At 52.3% G+C, this 20329-nt stretch overlaps 1 protein-coding gene across 1 annotated transcript; it reads left to right on the top strand.

Annotated features, from left to right (window-relative positions):
- The first annotated feature begins 9241 nt into the window (after positions 1 to 9241).
- LOC135814128 (ras-related protein Rab-24-like) lies at positions 9242 to 19573 on the top strand. The gene is made up of 8 exons (XM_065327194.1): positions 9242 to 9516; positions 10419 to 10487; positions 12853 to 12931; positions 14938 to 15008; positions 15463 to 15562; positions 16550 to 16600; positions 17051 to 17110; positions 18852 to 19573. Exons 1-8 carry the CDS (start codon positions 9397 to 9399, stop codon positions 18950 to 18952), a joined length of 651 nt encoding a protein of 216 aa, XP_065183266.1. The 5' UTR covers positions 9242 to 9396; the 3' UTR covers positions 18953 to 19573.
- The last annotated feature ends 756 nt before the right edge of the window (positions 19574 to 20329 follow it).

The following is a 20329-nucleotide window of genomic DNA, read 5'->3' as shown; positions in this document are numbered from 1 at the left end:
GCCCAGCCGACAAGACACAAGCGTCCCAGCCCAGCCGACAAGACACAAGCGTCCCAGCCCAGCCGACAAGACACAAGCGTCCCAGCCCAGCCGACAAGACACAAGCGTCCCAGCCCAGCCGACAAGACACAAGCGTCCCAGCCCAGCCGACAAGACACAAGCGTCCCAGCCCAGCCGACAAGACACAAGCGTCCCAGCCCAGCCGACAAGACACAAGCGTCCCAGCCCAGCCGACAAGACACAAGCGTCCCAGCCCAGCCGACAAGACACAAGCGTCCCAGCCCAGCCGACAAGACACAAGCGTCCCAGCCCAGCCGACAAGACACAAGCGTCCCAGCCCAGCCGACAAGACACAAGCGTCCCAGCCCAGCCGACAAGACACAAGCGTCCCAGCCCAGCCGACAAGACACAAGCGTCCCAGCCCAGCCGACAAGACACAAGCGTCCCAGCCCAGCCGACAAGACACAAGCGTCCCAGCCCAGCCGACAAGACACAAGCGTCCCAGCCCAGCCGACAAGACACAAGCGTCCCAGCCCAGCCGACAAGACACAAGCGTCCCAGCCCAGCCGACAAGACACAAGCGTCCCAGCCCAGCCGACAAGACACAAGCGTCCCAGCCCAGCCGACAAGACACAAGCGTCCCAGCCCAGCCGACAAGACACAAGCGTCCCAGCCCAGCCGACAAGACACAAGCGTCCCAGCCCAGCCGACAAGACACAAGCGTCCCAGCCCAGCCGACAAGACACAAGCGTCCCAGCCCAGCCGACAAGACACAAGCGTCCCAGCCCAGCCGACAAGACACAAGCGTCCCAGCCCAGCCGACAAGACACAAGCGTCCCAGCCCAGCCGACAAGACACAAGCGTCCCAGCCCAGCCGACAAGACACAAGCGTCCCAGCCCAGCCGACAAGACACAAGCGTCCCAGCCCAGCCGACAAGACACAAGCGTCCCAGCCCAGCCGACAAGACACAAGCGTCCCAGCCCAGCCGACAAGACACAAGCGTCCCAGCCCAGCCGACAAGACACAAGCGTCCCAGCCCAGCCGACAAGACACAAGCGTCCCAGCCCAGCCGACAAGACACAAGCGTCCCAGCCCAGCCGACAAGACACAAGCGTCCCAGCCCAGCCGACAAGACACAAGCGTCCCAGCCCAGCCGACAAGACACAAGCGTCCCAGCCCAGCCGACAAGACACAAGCGTCCCAGCCCAGCCGACAAGACACAAGCGTCCCAGCCCAGCCGACAAGACACAAGCGTCCCAGCCCAGCCGACAAGACACAAGCGTCCCAGCCCAGCCGACAAGACACAAGCGTCCCAGCCCAGCCGACAAGACACAAGCGTCCCAGCCCAGCCGACAAGACACAAGCGTCCCAGCCCAGCCGACAAGACACAAGCGTCCCAGCCCAGCCGACAAGACACAAGCGTCCCAGCCCAGCCGACAAGACACAAGCGTCCCAGCCCAGCCGACAAGACACAAGCGTCCCAGCCCAGCCGACAAGACACAAGCGTCCCAGCCCAGCCGACAAGACACAAGCGTCCCAGCCCAGCCGACAAGACACAAGCGTCCCAGCCCAGCCGACAAGACACAAGCGTCCCAGCCCAGCCGACAAGACACAAGCGTCCCAGCCCAGCCGACAAGACACAAGCGTCCCAGCCCAGCCGACAAGACACAAGCGTCCCAGCCCAGCCGACAAGACACAAGCGTCCCAGCCCAGCCGACAAGACACAAGCGTCCCAGCCCAGCCGACAAGACACAAGCGTCCCAGCCCAGCCGACAAGACACAAGCGTCCCAGCCCAGCCGACAAGACACAAGCGTCCCAGCCCAGCCGACAAGACACAAGCGTCCCAGCCCAGCCGACAAGACACAAGCGTCCCAGCCCAGCCGACAAGACACAAGCGTCCCAGCCCAGCCGACAAGACACAAGCGTCCCAGCCCAGCCGACAAGACACAAGCGTCCCAGCCCAGCCGACAAGACACAAGCGTCCCAGCCCAGCCGACAAGACACAAGCGTCCCAGCCCAGCCGACAAGACACAAGCGTCCCAGCCCAGCCGACAAGACACAAGCGTCCCAGCCCAGCCGACAAGACACAAGCGTCCCAGCCCAGCCGACAAGACACAAGCGTCCCAGCCCAGCCGACAAGACACAAGCGTCCCAGCCCAGCCGACAAGACACAAGCGTCCCAGCCCAGCCGACAAGACACAAGCGTCCCAGCCCAGCCGACAAGACACAAGCGTCCCAGCCCAGCCGACAAGACACAAGCGTCCCAGCCCAGCCGACAAGACACAAGCGTCCCAGCCCAGCCGACAAGACACAAGCGTCCCAGCCCAGCCGACAAGACACAAGCGTCCCAGCCCAGCCGACAAGACACAAGCGTCCCAGCCCAGCCGACAAGACACAAGCGTCCCAGCCCAGCCGACAAGACACAAGCGTCCCAGCCCAGCCGACAAGACACAAGCGTCCCAGCCCAGCCGACAAGACACAAGCGTCCCAGCCCAGCCGACAAGACACAAGCGTCCCAGCCCAGCCGACAAGACACAAGCGTCCCAGCCCAGCCGACAAGACACAAGCGTCCCAGCCCAGCCGACAAGACACAAGCGTCCCAGCCCAGCCGACAAGACACAAGCGTCCCAGCCCAGCCGACAAGACACAAGCGTCCCAGCCCAGCCGACAAGACACAAGCGTCCCAGCCCAGCCGACAAGACACAAGCGTCCCAGCCCAGCCGACAAGACACAAGCGTCCCAGCCCAGCCGACAAGACACAAGCGTCCCAGCCCAGCCGACAAGACACAAGCGTCCCAGCCCAGCCGACAAGACACAAGCGTCCCAGCCCAGCCGACAAGACACAAGCGTCCCAGCCCAGCCGACAAGACACAAGCGTCCCAGCCCAGCCGACAAGACACAAGCGTCCCAGCCCAGCCGACAAGACACAAGCGTCCCAGCCCAGCCGACAAGACACAAGCGTCCCAGCCCAGCCGACAAGACACAAGCGTCCCAGCCCAGCCGACAAGACACAAGCGTCCCAGCCCAGCCGACAAGACACAAGCGTCCCAGCCCAGCCGACAAGACACAAGCGTCCCAGCCCAGCCGACAAGACACAAGCGTCCCAGCCCAGCCGACAAGACACAAGCGTCCCAGCCCAGCCGACAAGACACAAGCGTCCCAGCCCAGCCGACAAGACACAAGCGTCCCAGCCCAGCCGACAAGACACAAGCGTCCCAGCCCAGCCGACAAGACACAAGCGTCCCAGCCCAGCCGACAAGACACAAGCGTCCCAGCCCAGCCGACAAGACACAAGCGTCCCAGCCCAGCCGACAAGACACAAGCGTCCCAGCCCAGCCGACAAGACACAAGCGTCCCAGCCCAGCCGACAAGACACAAGCGTCCCAGCCCAGCCGACAAGACACAAGCGTCCCAGCCCAGCCGACAAGACACAAGCGTCCCAGCCCAGCCGACAAGACACAAGCGTCCCAGCCCAGCCGACAAGACACAAGCGTCCCAGCCCAGCCGACAAGACACAAGCGTCCCAGCCCAGCCGACAAGACACAAGCGTCCCAGCCCAGCCGACAAGACACAAGCGTCCCAGCCCAGCCGACAAGACACAAGCGTCCCAGCCCAGCCGACAAGACACAAGCGTCCCAGCCCAGCCGACAAGACACAAGCGTCCCAGCCCAGCCGACAAGACACAAGCGTCCCAGCCCAGCCGACAAGACACAAGCGTCCCAGCCCAGCCGACAAGACACAAGCGTCCCAGCCCAGCCGACAAGACACAAGCGTCCCAGCCCAGCCGACAAGACACAAGCGTCCCAGCCCAGCCGACAAGACACAAGCGTCCCAGCCCAGCCGACAAGACACAAGCGTCCCAGCCCAGCCGACAAGACACAAGCGTCCCAGCCCAGCCGACAAGACACAAGCGTCCCAGCCCAGCCGACAAGACACAAGCGTCCCAGCCCAGCCGACAAGACACAAGCGTCCCAGCCCAGCCGACAAGACACAAGCGTCCCAGCCCAGCCGACAAGACACAAGCGTCCCAGCCCAGCCGACAAGACACAAGCGTCCCAGCCCAGCCGACAAGACACAAGCGTCCCAGCCCAGCCGACAAGACACAAGCGTCCCAGCCCAGCCGACAAGACACAAGCGTCCCAGCCCAGCCGACAAGACACAAGCGTCCCAGCCCAGCCGACAAGACACAAGCGTCCCAGCCCAGCCGACAAGACACAAGCGTCCCAGCCCAGCCGACAAGACACAAGCGTCCCAGCCCAGCCGACAAGACACAAGCGTCCCAGCCCAGCCGACAAGACACAAGCGTCCCAGCCCAGCCGACAAGACACAAGCGTCCCAGCCCAGCCGACAAGACACAAGCGTCCCAGCCCAGCCGACAAGACACAAGCGTCCCAGCCCAGCCGACAAGACACAAGCGTCCCAGCCCAGCCGACAAGACACAAGCGTCCCAGCCCAGCCGACAAGACACAAGCGTCCCAGCCCAGCCGACAAGACACAAGCGTCCCAGCCCAGCCGACAAGACACAAGCGTCCCAGCCCAGCCGACAAGACACAAGCGTCCCAGCCCAGCCGACAAGACACAAGCGTCCCAGCCCAGCCGACAAGACACAAGCGTCCCAGCCCAGCCGACAAGACACAAGCGTCCCAGCCCAGCCGACAAGACACAAGCGTCCCAGCCCAGCCGACAAGACACAAGCGTCCCAGCCCAGCCGACAAGACACAAGCGTCCCAGCCCAGCCGACAAGACACAAGCGTCCCAGCCCAGCCGACAAGACACAAGCGTCCCAGCCCAGCCGACAAGACACAAGCGTCCCAGCCCAGCCGACAAGACACAAGCGTCCCAGCCCAGCCGACAAGACACAAGCGTCCCAGCCCAGCCGACAAGACACAAGCGTCCCAGCCCAGCCGACAAGACACAAGCGTCCCAGCCCAGCCGACAAGACACAAGCGTCCCAGCCCAGCCGACAAGACACAAGCGTCCCAGCCCAGCCGACAAGACACAAGCGTCCCAGCCCAGCCGACAAGACACAAGCGTCCCAGCCCAGCCGACAAGACACAAGCGTCCCAGCCCAGCCGACAAGACACAAGCGTCCCAGCCCAGCCGACAAGACACAAGCGTCCCAGCCCAGCCGACAAGACACAAGCGTCCCAGCCCAGCCGACAAGACACAAGCGTCCCAGCCCAGCCGACAAGACACAAGCGTCCCAGCCCAGCCGACAAGACACAAGCGTCCCAGCCCAGCCGACAAGACACAAGCGTCCCAGCCCAGCCGACAAGACACAAGCGTCCCAGCCCAGCCGACAAGACACAAGCGTCCCAGCCCAGCCGACAAGACACAAGCGTCCCAGCCCAGCCGACAAGACACAAGCGTCCCAGCCCAGCCGACAAGACACAAGCGTCCCAGCCCAGCCGACAAGACACAAGCGTCCCAGCCCAGCCGACAAGACACAAGCGTCCCAGCCCAGCCGACAAGACACAAGCGTCCCAGCCCAGCCGACAAGACACAAGCGTCCCAGCCCAGCCGACAAGACACAAGCGTCCCAGCCCAGCCGACAAGACACAAGCGTCCCAGCCCAGCCGACAAGACACAAGCGTCCCAGCCCAGCCGACAAGACACAAGCGTCCCAGCCCAGCCGACAAGACACAAGCGTCCCAGCCCAGCCGACAAGACACAAGCGTCCCAGCCCAGCCGACAAGACACAAGCGTCCCAGCCCAGCCGACAAGACACAAGCGTCCCAGCCCAGCCGACAAGACACAAGCGTCCCAGCCCAGCCGACAAGACACAAGCGTCCCAGCCCAGCCGACAAGACACAAGCGTCCCAGCCCAGCCGACAAGACACAAGCGTCCCAGCCCAGCCGACAAGACACAAGCGTCCCAGCCCAGCCGACAAGACACAAGCGTCCCAGCCCAGCCGACAAGACACAAGCGTCCCAGCCCAGCCGACAAGACACAAGCGTCCCAGCCCAGCCGACAAGACACAAGCGTCCCAGCCCAGCCGACAAGACACAAGCGTCCCAGCCCAGCCGACAAGACACAAGCGTCCCAGCCCAGCCGACAAGACACAAGCGTCCCAGCCCAGCCGACAAGACACAAGCGTCCCAGCCCAGCCGACAAGACACAAGCGTCCCAGCCCAGCCGACAAGACACAAGCGTCCCAGCCCAGCCGACAAGACACAAGCGTCCCAGCCCAGCCGACAAGACACAAGCGTCCCAGCCCAGCCGACAAGACACAAGCGTCCCAGCCCAGCCGACAAGACACAAGCGTCCCAGCCCAGCCGACAAGACACAAGCGTCCCAGCCCAGCCGACAAGACACAAGCGTCCCAGCCCAGCCGACAAGACACAAGCGTCCCAGCCCAGCCGACAAGACACAAGCGTCCCAGCCCAGCCGACAAGACACAAGCGTCCCAGCCCAGCCGACAAGACACAAGCGTCCCAGCCCAGCCGACAAGACACAAGCGTCCCAGCCCAGCCGACAAGACACAAGCGTCCCAGCCCAGCCGACAAGACACAAGCGTCCCAGCCCAGCCGACAAGACACAAGCGTCCCAGCCCAGCCGACAAGACACAAGCGTCCCAGCCCAGCCGACAAGACACAAGCGTCCCAGCCCAGCCGACAAGACACAAGCGTCCCAGCCCAGCCGACAAGACACAAGCGTCCCAGCCGACAAGACACAAGCAAAGCAGGTTGTGATCCACCGCATGAATTGCAGTCATCAGAACCTGGAATATCATTCTGTTCGGGATCTCAGTGGTCTTTATCCCTGATTTGAAGTGCAGTCATGTTTATAGTGCTGCAATGCCATCAGCAGTAGCATTGCATTCGACGTCGAGACAATCTACACTGTAGGCCCTGTTTTCATCATTCTACTCGGTAGACTACGTCATCATGGTCATGTATTACTAATACTAGTAATAGCAGGATCGAGTCAATAACCCCAGGCCAGTTCAGGGCTTGTCATGCCAATCTTGGTATTTTATATTATTGTAGTACCCTCTCCTGGCATATTACTGGCATGGTCGGCACCCAATCTTCATGTTGCCAGATGATTGCGAGAGCGTGGTTAATACTCTTGAAGTCGCAGCAAACAAGCCTTGATTGTCCATGTTGTTCTGTAATCTGTATGATTGCAGTACACTATCAAAATGACTCTAGCTCTATGCAACAGGTATTCCCTACAGTCCATTCAGAAAAAGATGGACTTCTAGCTTTTGGCCATAAATGGGTCAAACTTTGAGTTTTTTTAGAATTTTTTCTGCAATCCCCTATGGAATCCTCTTCCAATTATGTTTCTGAAGTCTATTTGTCCAAAAAGCAAGCCATAACAAGAATAGGATATCGGCCAGGTTTTGCCCAGAAGCATTGAATTGGAAAAAACCATCAAAATCCAGGCCGTTTGACCCTGCCTGCAACAGTGCATTGTGGGGTTCGAACCCCAGTTCAGGTACCCTTTTTGGACTCTTTTTCAAAGTTCTAATTTCGCAGCACTGCACTGTGTACAATGAAATCACGAAAAAATCGCCAAATACGGGAGCTCGCCAGAGCCAGAGCCCATCTTTTTTCTGAATGGACTGTAGTCTTCTACTGTATTATACATGAGCAATCATGTAATTGTTTGTACTGTGTTCTGTAGACAAGATCAAGAGGTCAGTTTCAGCGGCATTGTTTTCTTGATTGTATTTTGTGTTATGGGTGAACTTTTGTCCTTTGTGGCTTTATGTCATCAGCGTGTGCATGATTTCCTGTATGTACCACTCACTCAGGCGTCAGGGCCAGGCATAGCACTGACTGAGTGACTGTACTATACATGACTGTGCTGCTTGTATCGGACTTATCACTGGACTGGTTGGTCTACCAGTAGGTGTGCGAGTACTTGCACTATCGTCATATCGATACTTGTCGCCTTTGCCTTTGGCTGACACAAGTGTCAGACACCAGACCATTCGACATAAACCATGAATGCTAACCATAACAGCTTGACCATTGGCATTGTATTGTTGACTGGTTGCAACGCCAACGTCGTTTTCGTTGTCCGCAGTCTCCGCAGTACACACTAGTGACTGCGGCACTAGTGGTGCCCATGGTGACTCACTCACGCGCCAGGAGCTCGGAGGTACATGTACTCACAAGTCAAAGATAAAGATCGAAGGCAGGCCAGTACTACCAAGGCAAGAGTACAGTGTTACCAAGTGTCCTCTACCCCCATGCGTACTGCCCAGTGCCATTTTGCAGAATTTTTCAGAGTTTTCCGTACTCGTTTTTCAGGTCAACAATTTGACTGATTTAGTGTTTGGAAGAAAAAACGATACTGTACAACTTTTCCAGCCACAGAGTTCACTTGCGAAGCCTACGAATTCAGTACAATTTTCAACTTCACCAGGTCATAACTTTGGTCTACTATATTTCTGGAATGATATCGTAACGCTTCCGTGAGTGTTGCATTGGACAGCTTGGAGTTTTGGCTGCCACGTAGATCCTTCGATTGTTGAATTGGCACAAGAAACGATGGAGTTACGAAGGTTTTAGCAATTGATCATATACATGATCGTTTGCGGGATATCCGATTGAAATCCGTACTGCGGACAAAACTTCTTTTTTCCGTAAAAATACGGACAAATACGGGCGGTTGGCAGCATTGAGAGTACATGAAAAAAATTTCATGTACTCTTGGTAACTCCTTCCAAGTAACTTCCGACTGCTTCAAAACAGGGAAAGCAACAAGTGATTTTACTCCGAGCTCGTGCTGCGCTTGTTGTGCTACCGCTAGTGCTACACTGAGTACTGGGCTGTACGGCTCTGCACCGCGTACCGGTGCTACCTGGCAGCTAGCTGAGTGCACATACCATTTTTGGTCCCATAAATAATACATGTCCTTGACCTTGGTTTTAAATTTTACAAACACGTCATGTAGTCTACATAGACGGCAGCGCCTACTTGTAAGTATTAGTTGTAGGCTATGTACTGACTACTACTGAGTGCTGTAGACTGTAGTCTGTATTCTCTTTATATTTTAGCTCCAGCGCTAAATCTAGAGATCTCGAGAGTGAGTGAAACTGACAACTGACGTGACACGAGCTTGCACTCCACACGCGCACACTGACTGTGACACTGCAGCACACATGACTACGAAAAAAATAGGCCTAGCATCAGCACGTATTATATAAACGACGTTTACAATGGTTTACGTGTGTCGTTGGCGCGCGCGAGACTGTCCTAAATCAACATTCAAAGAAAGACGTAGCTCTCCACAAACGCACTGGCAAAAGTGTGTCATTATTTTCCGTTCAAACCTGAGCGTTTATTTTATTTTTAGTGTGAAGATGGGCCCAGAGTTCTTGCGGAAGGGATGCTAGCGGCTACGTTGTAGCTTTGAGCGGTGCTGGACCTAGCGAGCATGAGTACTGCCCGAGTGGACATCAAGGTTGTCTTGCTGGGCAAGGAGTATGGAGGAAAGACGAGCCTGGTGGAGCGTTTTCTACACGACCGATTTGCTGAATCCATTGCATACCAAAACGTGAGTGCATATGAACGAGTTCGCTTGAACAAGTTGAAATTGAAATGGTTTCTGCACCTCCCACGGCTATACATTGTTTGGCCAGAATATTTGGGCATGGATAATACCAAAAATTGCTGTATCGTGCTGGGCCACAGCCGGTCGTGAAACGCGTTTGGTATTACATGTATGCCGACACGCTAGAACATTCCAATGTAGATATGTCCGCAACCCGGACCGCGGAATAGGTACTACCGGTAGTTTGGTCAATTGTAAAATAAGTGGTATTATAATGTGGTGACTTCAAGAAGTCAGCGGGAAGCCAAATGGCTGCGGCCTAGCGGAAAAACAGTCAATGTAACATTGAAGTCATGTGTAGGACGCTAGAAGGCGAGCAGCGAGGCCTGAGTGCTGCACTGTGTCCTGCATTTCAATTTTGACGTTTCATCATGAATAAGTATGTTTTTTTCTCCGTCAGAAAATGTTCAGTAGCTGCTTGAATGGAACAAGTTGACATTTCCTTGCACCGTGACCAAGATGGACATTGCCTTCATGAGCTAACTGACAAATGAGTTAACCAGGTGTTCTTATTTAGAGATGTTATAGAAACATTGCAAAGAGGAGCAACAAGAAACATGGTAACATGCATAAACACCATACAAATAGAAGGAATCATTGACAAAAGGTGGAATTGTGAAGCCTTTGTCATTCCTTCTTGCATGTGCTGTTATGCATGTGCTGTTGTGCATCCTACCCAATGCTGTTTCTGGCTCCTCTTCTTTACGCAATTATTTCTCACTTTCATTTTTGATTCTTGCCAATCATGCCGGCCGAATAGAATGAAACTGTGACGATGTAACAGTTCCCACTTTGTAACAGTTTCAGTTTGGCTGTCTGCCGGATGTTCTCTTTCCTTCCCGTAGACTATCGGCGCTGCGTTTGGTGCAAAGAAGGTAATGATCAATGGCGAACCAGTCACGTTGGGTGTTTGGGTAAGTACAGCATGCTGTACTTGTGCGGTATGTCTGGAGGTAGTAGGGTGTGGCATTTCATGCATGTATGACTATGGCACTGCATGCCACAAGGCGGAGGGCACACTGCAACCGTGCTCCTGTATAACTACAACCAGAACGCGGTTGGTTAGAGCCTAGGTGTATGCGATCACATGAACAGTCGGCACAGATACCGGCCCCTGGCCTGGCACAGATACCGGCCCCTGGCCTGGTCCAGACCCTTTCCTACATGTACTCTATGAACTTAATGCATGCAGAAGCCATATCGTCACTTAGGGGCCGTCCAAGGTTACCGATAATATTTTCGTTTGGGGGTGGGTGGGTTTGGTGGAGTTTCGTTTTTACTTGGTCCGTTTCATCGCAATTGTCGCTTATCTCCCACGCACCTTTTGACAGGTAAAACCCAGTCCTATCTCGATATCTAACTCACATTCGTTTGGGAGGTTGTGATGGCAAGATCAGAGGAGCCAGAAAGAAAAAAACCATCGCGACTAGCGCCAGTGGCATCGCGATTCATACAATTTTGATGGAAAAGTGGGAAACTTTTCGCTGCAGCGAAAAGCCAAGCGCAGCTCAAAGACCGGAACTGTAGCAGGGGAAATCGACATCCTGACCTGGAGAGCGTGACAGTCACGGCGAGGCCAGCCAGCTCAGTTGTTTGAACTGCAATGTTTGAACTGCAATGACCTGGTATTCTTTGCAAGCCTGCAAACTGATGGCGAGATGGTGGCAAAGAAGACATTGTCCGACCTGGCAGCGCAGCACAAGAGTCGTGGTCAGCGTATCCAGCAGAGCGTATGACAGCTGTCTGGAGAGGGATGTGTGCCTGATTCAAAAACATTGTTGAACACACAGTACTGTAGTGACAGACGGGTCACGCTGCCCACGTTCCTCCAAGTGCCAAAGTGACAACCGCGACTGTTCCTTTCCGTCGCTGCTATACGCCAAGCGGAGAAAGCAAGAGATACGGTACTCTACACTAGCAGCTATACACACCAGTGAATGTGAGCTCAAGTGGCATCAGCTCAGTGATACATACAGAGCCAGAGTCGGATAAACTAAAGCCTGAGTGCAAGAAGGCGCTCCGTCGCTGTTTTCTTTTGTACATTTTTTGTAACCTTGCTTCCTTCCTTCGACTTGCTTCATCAGATTCCATCGCTGAATTTATTTCTTGTGGCGGACAGGAATCCTGTATCATGCTTCTTCACTATGCGTATTGGAAATTTCACAGAGCGGTAAAAAAACTCCTGTTCTTAGTTGCGATAGATAAGCGACAATTGCGATGGAACGGACCAAGTACAATAATTATTGAATGCTGATGGGGAATACCCAGTTACTTCTGGGTGTCGAAAATAGACATCAATATTTTATTTAACTCGGATGGTGACCCAATATTTTATTGGAATTCGTTTAACCTGCAGTAAAGGTGGGTGGGTGGGTGGGGGCTGGAAAATACTAAAACTTTTCGTTTTGTAAAAACAATCGGTAACCCCGGATGGCCCCTTAGGGAGGGGCTATCCGTAAATATAGATATTTATTTAGAAACACAAGAGAGAGACTTTGGAAGCTTTGTCACAACTCCGAGTTTCACGTATCTCTACGATCATCAGGCAACCTGATGATCGTAGAGATACGTGAAACTCGGAGTTGTGACAAAGCTTCCAAAGTCTCTCTCTCTTGTGTACAAGGCTCTGCCCTACATGGGCATTGAGCACTCTTCGGACAGTGAAGCACACCACTTGACTACGTATTTATTTAGAAATGAAAATTAGTCGTTTACTGACGTTTAGGAGGGAAGGGGTTGAGTGCCTATTCGTTTCTTGAAAAATATCGATGTACATTTTGCATGCGTGAGCATGTCCAGAAAAAGACCAAAAATATCGATACTATGTACCATTTGTATGTGTTCGTTTCTCAGGGAGGGGGAGGGGGGGGGGGGGGGGGTTGAAGAGAAACGACTAGTTTTCGTTTCTAAATAAATATCGGTATTTACGGAAGGCCCCTTAGTCATTGTTTTCTTCGGGTAGTTTTGTCGTGTGATCGTTGGGTCATTGTGTACTGCATGTGTGTGTGTGTGTGTGTGTGTGTGTGTGTGTGTGTGTGTGTGTGTGTGTGTGTGTGTGTGTGTGTGTGTGTGTGTGTGTGTGTGTGCGTGCGTGTGTGTGTGTGAGTGTGTGTGTGTGTGTACTATGATGTGTGTGTTTGTGTGTGTGTGTGTGTGTGTGTGTGTGTGTGTGTGTATGTGTATGTGTATGTGTGTGTATGTGTGTGTGTGGGTGTGGGTGTGTGTGCATGTATGCATGTGTGTGCGATTGCGTGTGTGTATTTGTGTATAATGTGTTAGGACACGGCTGGTTCGGAGCGTTACCAGGCAATGAGCCGCATGTACTACCGCGGTGCTGTGGCTGCCATCATCTGTGTCAGTGAGTTACCCACATATAGTACATGTGAAGGCACTGCTCGCGGCGGCACTCACGATTACATGTGTAGGCACTGCTCGCGGCACTCACGATTACATGTGTAGGCACTGCTCGCGGCACTCACGATTACATGTGTAGGCACTGCTCGCGGCGGCACTCACGATTACATGTGTAGGCACTGCTCGCGGCGGCACTCACGATTACATGTGTAGGCACTGCTCGCGGCGGCACTCACGATTACATGTGTAGGCACTGCTCGCGGCGGCACTCATGATTTACCATGATTTACACTGTGCACCGGTAGCAGCTGGTAGCACTGTGTACTGGCTCAACAATGCTGTGCTGGCAGTATGTATGAATCCGATCAAGCGAACCAATGGCACGTCGGGGTCGCCGGGCACTGTGCAGCCCTCAGTAGACCTGCAAACCGTGACTGAGCATGTTAACCTAGAGGCTGGAGGCTGGGCGCAAACTAGGCTCACGTGATCGGATTTCATTCAGCAGCACTGCAGTTGTAGAATCCCAGCCTGTTGCCGTGTTGCCACACCTGCCGACATGTTAGCAGCCTGCCGGTTTTTTAGGCATGTCGTTAACAGCCATGAAGATGTCCAGTTTTGATTCTGCCCGGTGTAGAAGTGATTGTCCAGATGTTTTGCTCTTACTGGTCACGATGAGTGTTTCCACAGCTCTCTCCTCTAAGGGCGCGTTCAGTCTGGCGTGAATAGCCGCCGGAAAGCTGCAGCGTAATCCCGGGAATCGCAATCACATTGCACATGTATCCCGCTGGAATGGCCAGTACATGTGAAGCTTCGACATTTTTAAAAATTTGAGTTGACTATTAAAGTTTGAGTTGGATATCAAAATAAACTAATTCAGTCTGTTGAGATGCTGGCTCATGGTGCTTTTGCTTGTGCTTGTCGACGGAAAGAATACTATGTCTGTCCGGAGTGTTTGGTGCTTGGGTGGCATTTATCCGCTCCGCGATCAGAGTATGCTTCTCGTTCGCAGTAACGTTTTGCCTGCAGAGCGGCCCGCAAAAATCACCACGTACAGCTCCATGAACTCCCTCTCCATTGCTGAGTCGAACAAAGATTTCGGCATGATGGGAGAAGTAATTAGTTGGCAGTCTAGAAGTCAAAACTCAAAACTCAAAAGCATGCAGTCAGACTGCAAGAGTAGAGGCTGAAATAAAACGAAAAGACGGAACATGTGCTGCAAGGATATCAAAAGCGCTCCGCGTGCCGCCGGAATCTGCATTCCACTGGCCTGCAGAGTGGTGGGAAACCTTTTCCGTGTTTACGCTGGCGGGAACGTCACGTAAGCGATTCACCTTGACAACTTTCACATTCCGCTTGTTTTTTACGCCAGTCTGAACGCGCCCTAACTAAGGTGCTAAGTGAAGTCATCTGTCTCGTGAAAAATCGGAATATTGGAAAACTCAGTCCGATTCTCACGCAGAACCGTGAATGTTTTCGTAATAGTGCCTTATGTGTGTGTGTGTGTAACGTTATACTGGGGTTGCTGTGAATAGGGGTCAAGGGGAAAAACCCTCGGATGATGCATTCTATTTTTTTACCCTACTGATATTTGTATAATGATGTGGCAACACTGCAGTGTTGTTTTAATCGAGGTCATCTTATCCAGTCTGCACTGTTGTCTATGTATAGACTCTGTCGCACAGCATTTTGTTGCGCATACACCAGCTTGGCTGACGATCAGTTGGGGCGAAACCGCGGCTGCTGTCCTGTTCTTACTAGTGCCAGGGAATAGTAGCCAAGCTTGAGAGTATGAGCATGTAACTTCTACACTTGCTCATCCAACGTGGGCCAGCTAGTTTCAGGCACTTTCAAGCTCAAGTAATTGCTGAAGGAGGCGTGCGTTTGCATGGTGCCCATTTGGTCATGTGTGTACCTGTTCTGTTATGTGCACACATGTGCATGTGTGTCTGTATTTAAATTTTAAAACCGGTTTGTGTGTGTGTTTGCTGCACATGCTGTTTGTTCCTGCAGACCTGACTGAGGCTGAGAGCTTCTTGCGAGCAAAGTACTGGGTGGACGAACTACAGAGCTGTGAAGGAGATGTATGTACTTGACCAAACTAAGCATCGGTTCTGCATGCTATGTGTGTGTGTGTGTGTGTGTGTGTGTGTGTGTGTGTGTGTGTGTGTGTGTGTGTGTGTGTGTGTGTGTGTGTGTGTGTGTGTGTGCATGTGTGTGTGTGCATGTGTGTGTGTGCATGTGTGTGTGTGTGTGTGTGTGTGTGCATGTGTGTGCATGTGTGTGCGTATGTGCACATGTGCATGTATGTGTCTGTGCATGTGTGTTTGCCACGGGTCTGTGCCCGGCATCGCTCAGCAACATGCAGAGGCGTATAGACTACGAGTACATGTGTGTCCTAGGTAGGTCAAATACATAAATACGTGTAGAGTTAGAAGAGCGACTTGACTCACTATCCAGGTTTGCGTAGGCGCTTCAGTGGCTTATATGGCCTTTACCTGTATCTTCACCGGTGCACTTTGTGTGTGTGTTCTGCAGTCGTGTCGCCTATTCCTTGTCGGCACCAAGTGTGATCTTGTGACCCAGGACAAGTCGTTGAGGAAAGTCGAGGCAAATGTCTTGCAGTCATACGGCCAAGGTAGGTCCTGTGGCATTGTACACTAGTGTGCATGTAGCAACTCCGTCACCCTGTGCTTGCATTACTCTTGTAGCAACTCCGTCACCCTGTGCTTGCATTACTCTTGTAGCAACTCCGTCACCCTGTGCTTGCATTACTCTTGTAGCAACTCCGTCACCCTGTGCTTGCATTACTCATGTACCAACTCCGTCACCCTGTGCTTGCATTACTCTTGTGTGTTTACTTGTTCTAAAATACTATAGCCGTTGCATCCGTGTAACAAACTGCCCGTCTTAGGTAGTGGAAGGATTGCCCGTGGGTCCTTTCAGCTTCTCTACGTTACCGTTGATATTGAATAACTCTGCTTTGTGCTCGAGGCTGACAGTGCTGGGTTGATATTGAATAACTCTGCTTTGTGCTCGAGGCTGACAGTGCTGGGTTGATATTGAATAACTCTGCTTTGTGCTCGAGGCTGACAGTGCTGGGTTGATATTGAATAACTCTGCTTTGTGCTCGAGGCTGACAGTGCTGGGTTGATATTGAATAACTCTGCTTTGTGCTCGAGGCTGACAGTGCTGGGTTGATATTGAATAACTCTGCTTTGTGCTCGAGGCTGACACTGTGACAGTGCTGGGTTGAGTACTGGTAGCATGAAGCAGCACTGAGAAGTACAATTTTATTGCAGCACTTTTGCACCGCTTTTGGGATCGCTTGATTCTCCAACTAGGCCCTTAAGGCTAATGGTAATATAACTTGGATCCGAAGTTTCCGAACTGACTATGTGTTCTATATGTGAATCTGTTTGATCTCTGAAAGTCGAGATTATAACACACGAGAACGACGTACACAGCTACACACATGGTTAGTTACTGTTGCCGTGTGCTGTGAGACCGTTGCAGGGTGCCCTAGCGGTGTGCGTGGTCTTGTCCTGATCTGTTTTTGTGTGCTGTGTAACTTGTTATGCGAATGCGACACTGTGCGTGAATGTCGTTGTTCGCGTTTGTTCAGAGGTCGGTGCGTTTGTGATCGAGACGTCAGCAAAGACAGGGCAGAATGTTGGTAAGCCAGTACAGTCATGTAGTTGTTGTGTCTTCTTTGGCAAACATGTACTTGCACATGCACATGTACACCCACTGGTGAAGCAGGTGCGGCGTGGCGAGCAATCAGACTGCCTTTTACGCTGATTGTAGTTGATTCTTTGTATGGGGCTGGTGAACTGTACTGGAGCCGCTTGAATACTTCCCTAGTACCTGGGCACCATGCACTGGTGTATGTGTGCTGTTTGTGCACGGTGACACAGCAACATTTCAGCAGAACCCACGACGGGGATCAGATTTTGACCACTCTTACGATAGCCGCCAGTGTGTGAGCACCCCAAAATTATCAAAGTGGACAAGTGAATAATTATTGATTTTAATTTAAAATAATATCCTTCCTAGGCCACCAGCAATTTTGTCACACTCTCTTCCATGTGTTTTTTCTTCTGCGTGCCCTATGCTGCATTTCCAGGAAAGCTCTTTGACAAGATTGCAAAGGACTGTCATCCCAAGGCGGGAGCACCAGCAAATAGTAAGCTCACTTCAAGCATTGCTTCATTGACTTGTACAGCAACAGCAGCAATAGTCTGTCTGTCTCTGTCAGTCTCTCTCTCTCTCTCTCTCTCTCTCTCTCTCTCTCTCTCTCTCTCTCTCTCTCTCTCTCTCTCTCTCTCTCTCTCTCTCTCTCTCTCTCTCTCTCTCTCTCTCTCTCTCTCTCTCTCTCTCTTGCTTGAAAGTTGAAACTGGTGCCAGGTCACAATGGTTATCGTCTGAATATTACGTCTTGCCACAGGCTGAACGACACTCATGTATGCAGATCTGATCATATGCATGCAGTGACATTGTGCTGCCAAGGAGTGCATTCATTCTCAACTGGAAACTGAGTTCACACTGCTGCTGCTAAAAAAATGAAACTCCAGGATATTGTGACATACCGGTACATTGTACTTCGACGTACAATAATTAAAATGCCCTCAAGCTTTAGAGTGTATAACCCCCCAAGAGTGTGCAACTCCTGATACCCTTTCTATGGGGTACGCCGACGGCGAAAAGTCACAGCCTGTGGTGCAGTGTTGCAGTTGTACGTTTCCAGCCCGTTTTTAGCGAGCAGCAGAGTAATAAAAAAAGCACTCTCTGACAGAAACTCACTGCGGGTATGCAAATCCCCAGCATGACCATGGCAGATTTCGGATTGCGCGCACGCTATCCTTCGTTTGTACGTACAGTCGTCCCTCTCTAATCCGGCACCTTTTGCAACGGCATTTTCTGCTGGATAAACGAGGGTGCTGGATTATCAAATCCTGTCCTCCAACCCACCTACTAACATACATGTTTGTGTCATACGTCAAAACGCAGGGATTTTCCGTGTCGATCCAAGTACTTTGTGGAATGCACATAGGATATTCCCAAGTGTATGTTACATGTGTAGAATGCTCCCTGATGGGGTATTCACACGACAGGCACTTGCACGTTTTACAGGGAGTGACATACGAGAAAAGCGACTGTGTGGATTCACACAGCTGCACTCGACGACAGGCACATTTGCATTTTTGAATGCTTCACCGACCAGTAGCCATGGGTATTTCAAATTTTCAAAACACGCATACAATACTTATCATGTTCTAAAGAGCCGCGTAAAAAATCAAGTCTTGTTTCGCGCTTTTTGGTGTAAATGTTCTCGTACACGCCACGATTATCGTGAAAGTGGGCTCCCAGCTCGCTTGCACTTTTCAGCCACTTTTCTCGTTCACAGGTAAAATACCATAGCAACTTTCCGGTGCACGTGGATTTGCGTTGGCCTGTCGTGCACTGACCAAACTGACATACCGGTATAGCTGTGCTCCGGTACGGTATGCGATGTAAAACTGCTGGATTAGAAAACCGAATTATGTACAGTTTGAACGATTTGTTGCAGAAAATCGCTGCTTGAGGCAGAATTCAAGTGCCGGATTAAAGCGTACAAAATGAACTGAAAAAATCCGTTTTGCCAGAAAGTGTGCTGGTTTGCAAGGGTGCTGGATAAACAAGTGCCGGATTAGAGAGAGACGACTGTAGTACGAATGTATCTGAGACACGTGATGTGAGTTTTCGCCGTCGGATACCCCATATGCAGAGTTGCACACTCTTGGGGGGGGGGGGGGGCTATATACTCCTGCTTTTATTGAGACTGAAATGACTGAGAAGTATGCTGTGCATCATATGTGGCACAACTCAGACTTGGAAACGTGCCTCTGTGTTGTACTCTGCTGCTTCTCTTTGTTCGCGAATGCCAGCACTAACAAATAACATCGCCCTTCACACCAAGGAAACGGAAACTTCCAGTAAACCAGGAGGTTCACGTTGTTGTGGCGGTGGTGGCGGTGACAGCAAGTAGCTGTGATGATAGCTTACCATACGAAATAATGCAAACTGATCGAATGCCAGATGATTGATCAGTCTCACTCCATGTCCGTTTGATACGGCTATATCCAGTTGAATAGTACTTTGAAAGAGGTAGAGGTCAAACACGCTGGTACGTCCCCCGAGTCGCTACTCACAGCGCTGCATTGTGGAAACGCTTCCTCCTCGGGCAGCCGTTTTAATTTTGTTTCCTTCATGAGTTGCCATGGATTTCAACTGCACTGACCTGCCTCTCTTTATTCCATTAATATTAATGATATTGTGCAAACTACTTTTTTTTAAGCTATGAACAACCATAGAGAATAATTTTATCCGAACCACGCATGCCCTGGGGAAGTGTGATTTGATTTGATATAATTAGAGCCCGCGCTTCATTGTCCTTGCACTTGCTGCCATACTCATTCGTGGTTCTAACGATGATTCTCATGCCAGCAGCTATTTCTTCTGGCAGTTTCGGTATTATAGTATTGCTGCTGCAACAGAGTAAGCTGGCCTGGTCAGTTGGCTTGCATCTGCAGCCTCGTGTTGACCTTTGTTATGCGAATGAAACACGCAGCCGGGCCCGGTTCCACTGTGCCTTGGCTGTTCGGTGGCACATGTTCAGTGTCATTTTGTTGTTGTTGCAACGGAGCATGGTTCTGAAGGAGTTGCGACGTGTTGGAGCCATTGGTTTTGAATAGTTTTAAAAGATACTTCTATAATTCACTGTTTTTGTGACGTGTCCAAAGACACAGTCACTATTGTCATCAGGCTGCTCTGGTCTCCAGGTGTTACGTGCATTACAGTTGAAACTACTTCCTGTCGAAACCCGAACCGGAGAATTATTTCATATTTCAGGGAAGGGAACGAATGACACCTTTCTCTGTAGGTTTGCTATGTGTCTTTTTGGTGAGAGAAAGAAAGAGAGAGAAAAAACCCTATTTGCGGCATTACAATACAAGTTTGTAACGTGATGTGAAGTTCTGCCGTCTCAGACCCCATAGCTGGAGTTGACACTCTCGGGAGTTACTCTAATTTCAGAAATTTTCGGTGCTCAAAATCTGCTGTATGAGAGCAAAAGGCCAGGTTAGGTGAGCAGAAATTTTATGCACAGAGAAGCAGTTCCCTATTGGATTATGTGTGTTAGTGTTTGTTCGGTTATTGAAATTTTAGGTAGGAAACAGATGCACAGAAAGTACCGGAGATAAAAACATGCCGAGAGAGAGAGAGAGAGAGAGAGAGAGGGGCGAGAGGGTGCGGAGAGAGAGAGGGAGCGGAGAGAGAGAGAGGGGGGGGGGGGGGAGAGCGAGAGAGAGGAGAGAAGGAGCGGAGAGGGGGAGAGAGAGAGAGAGAAAGCGAGAGAGAGAGAGAG

This window comes from Sycon ciliatum, chromosome 4 (assembly GCF_964019385.1).
Source record: "Sycon ciliatum chromosome 4, ocSycCili1.1, whole genome shotgun sequence".
Lineage (NCBI taxonomy): Eukaryota > Metazoa > Porifera > Calcarea > Leucosolenida > Sycettidae > Sycon > Sycon ciliatum.
This window is presented reverse-complemented; position numbering and strand designations above follow the sequence as displayed.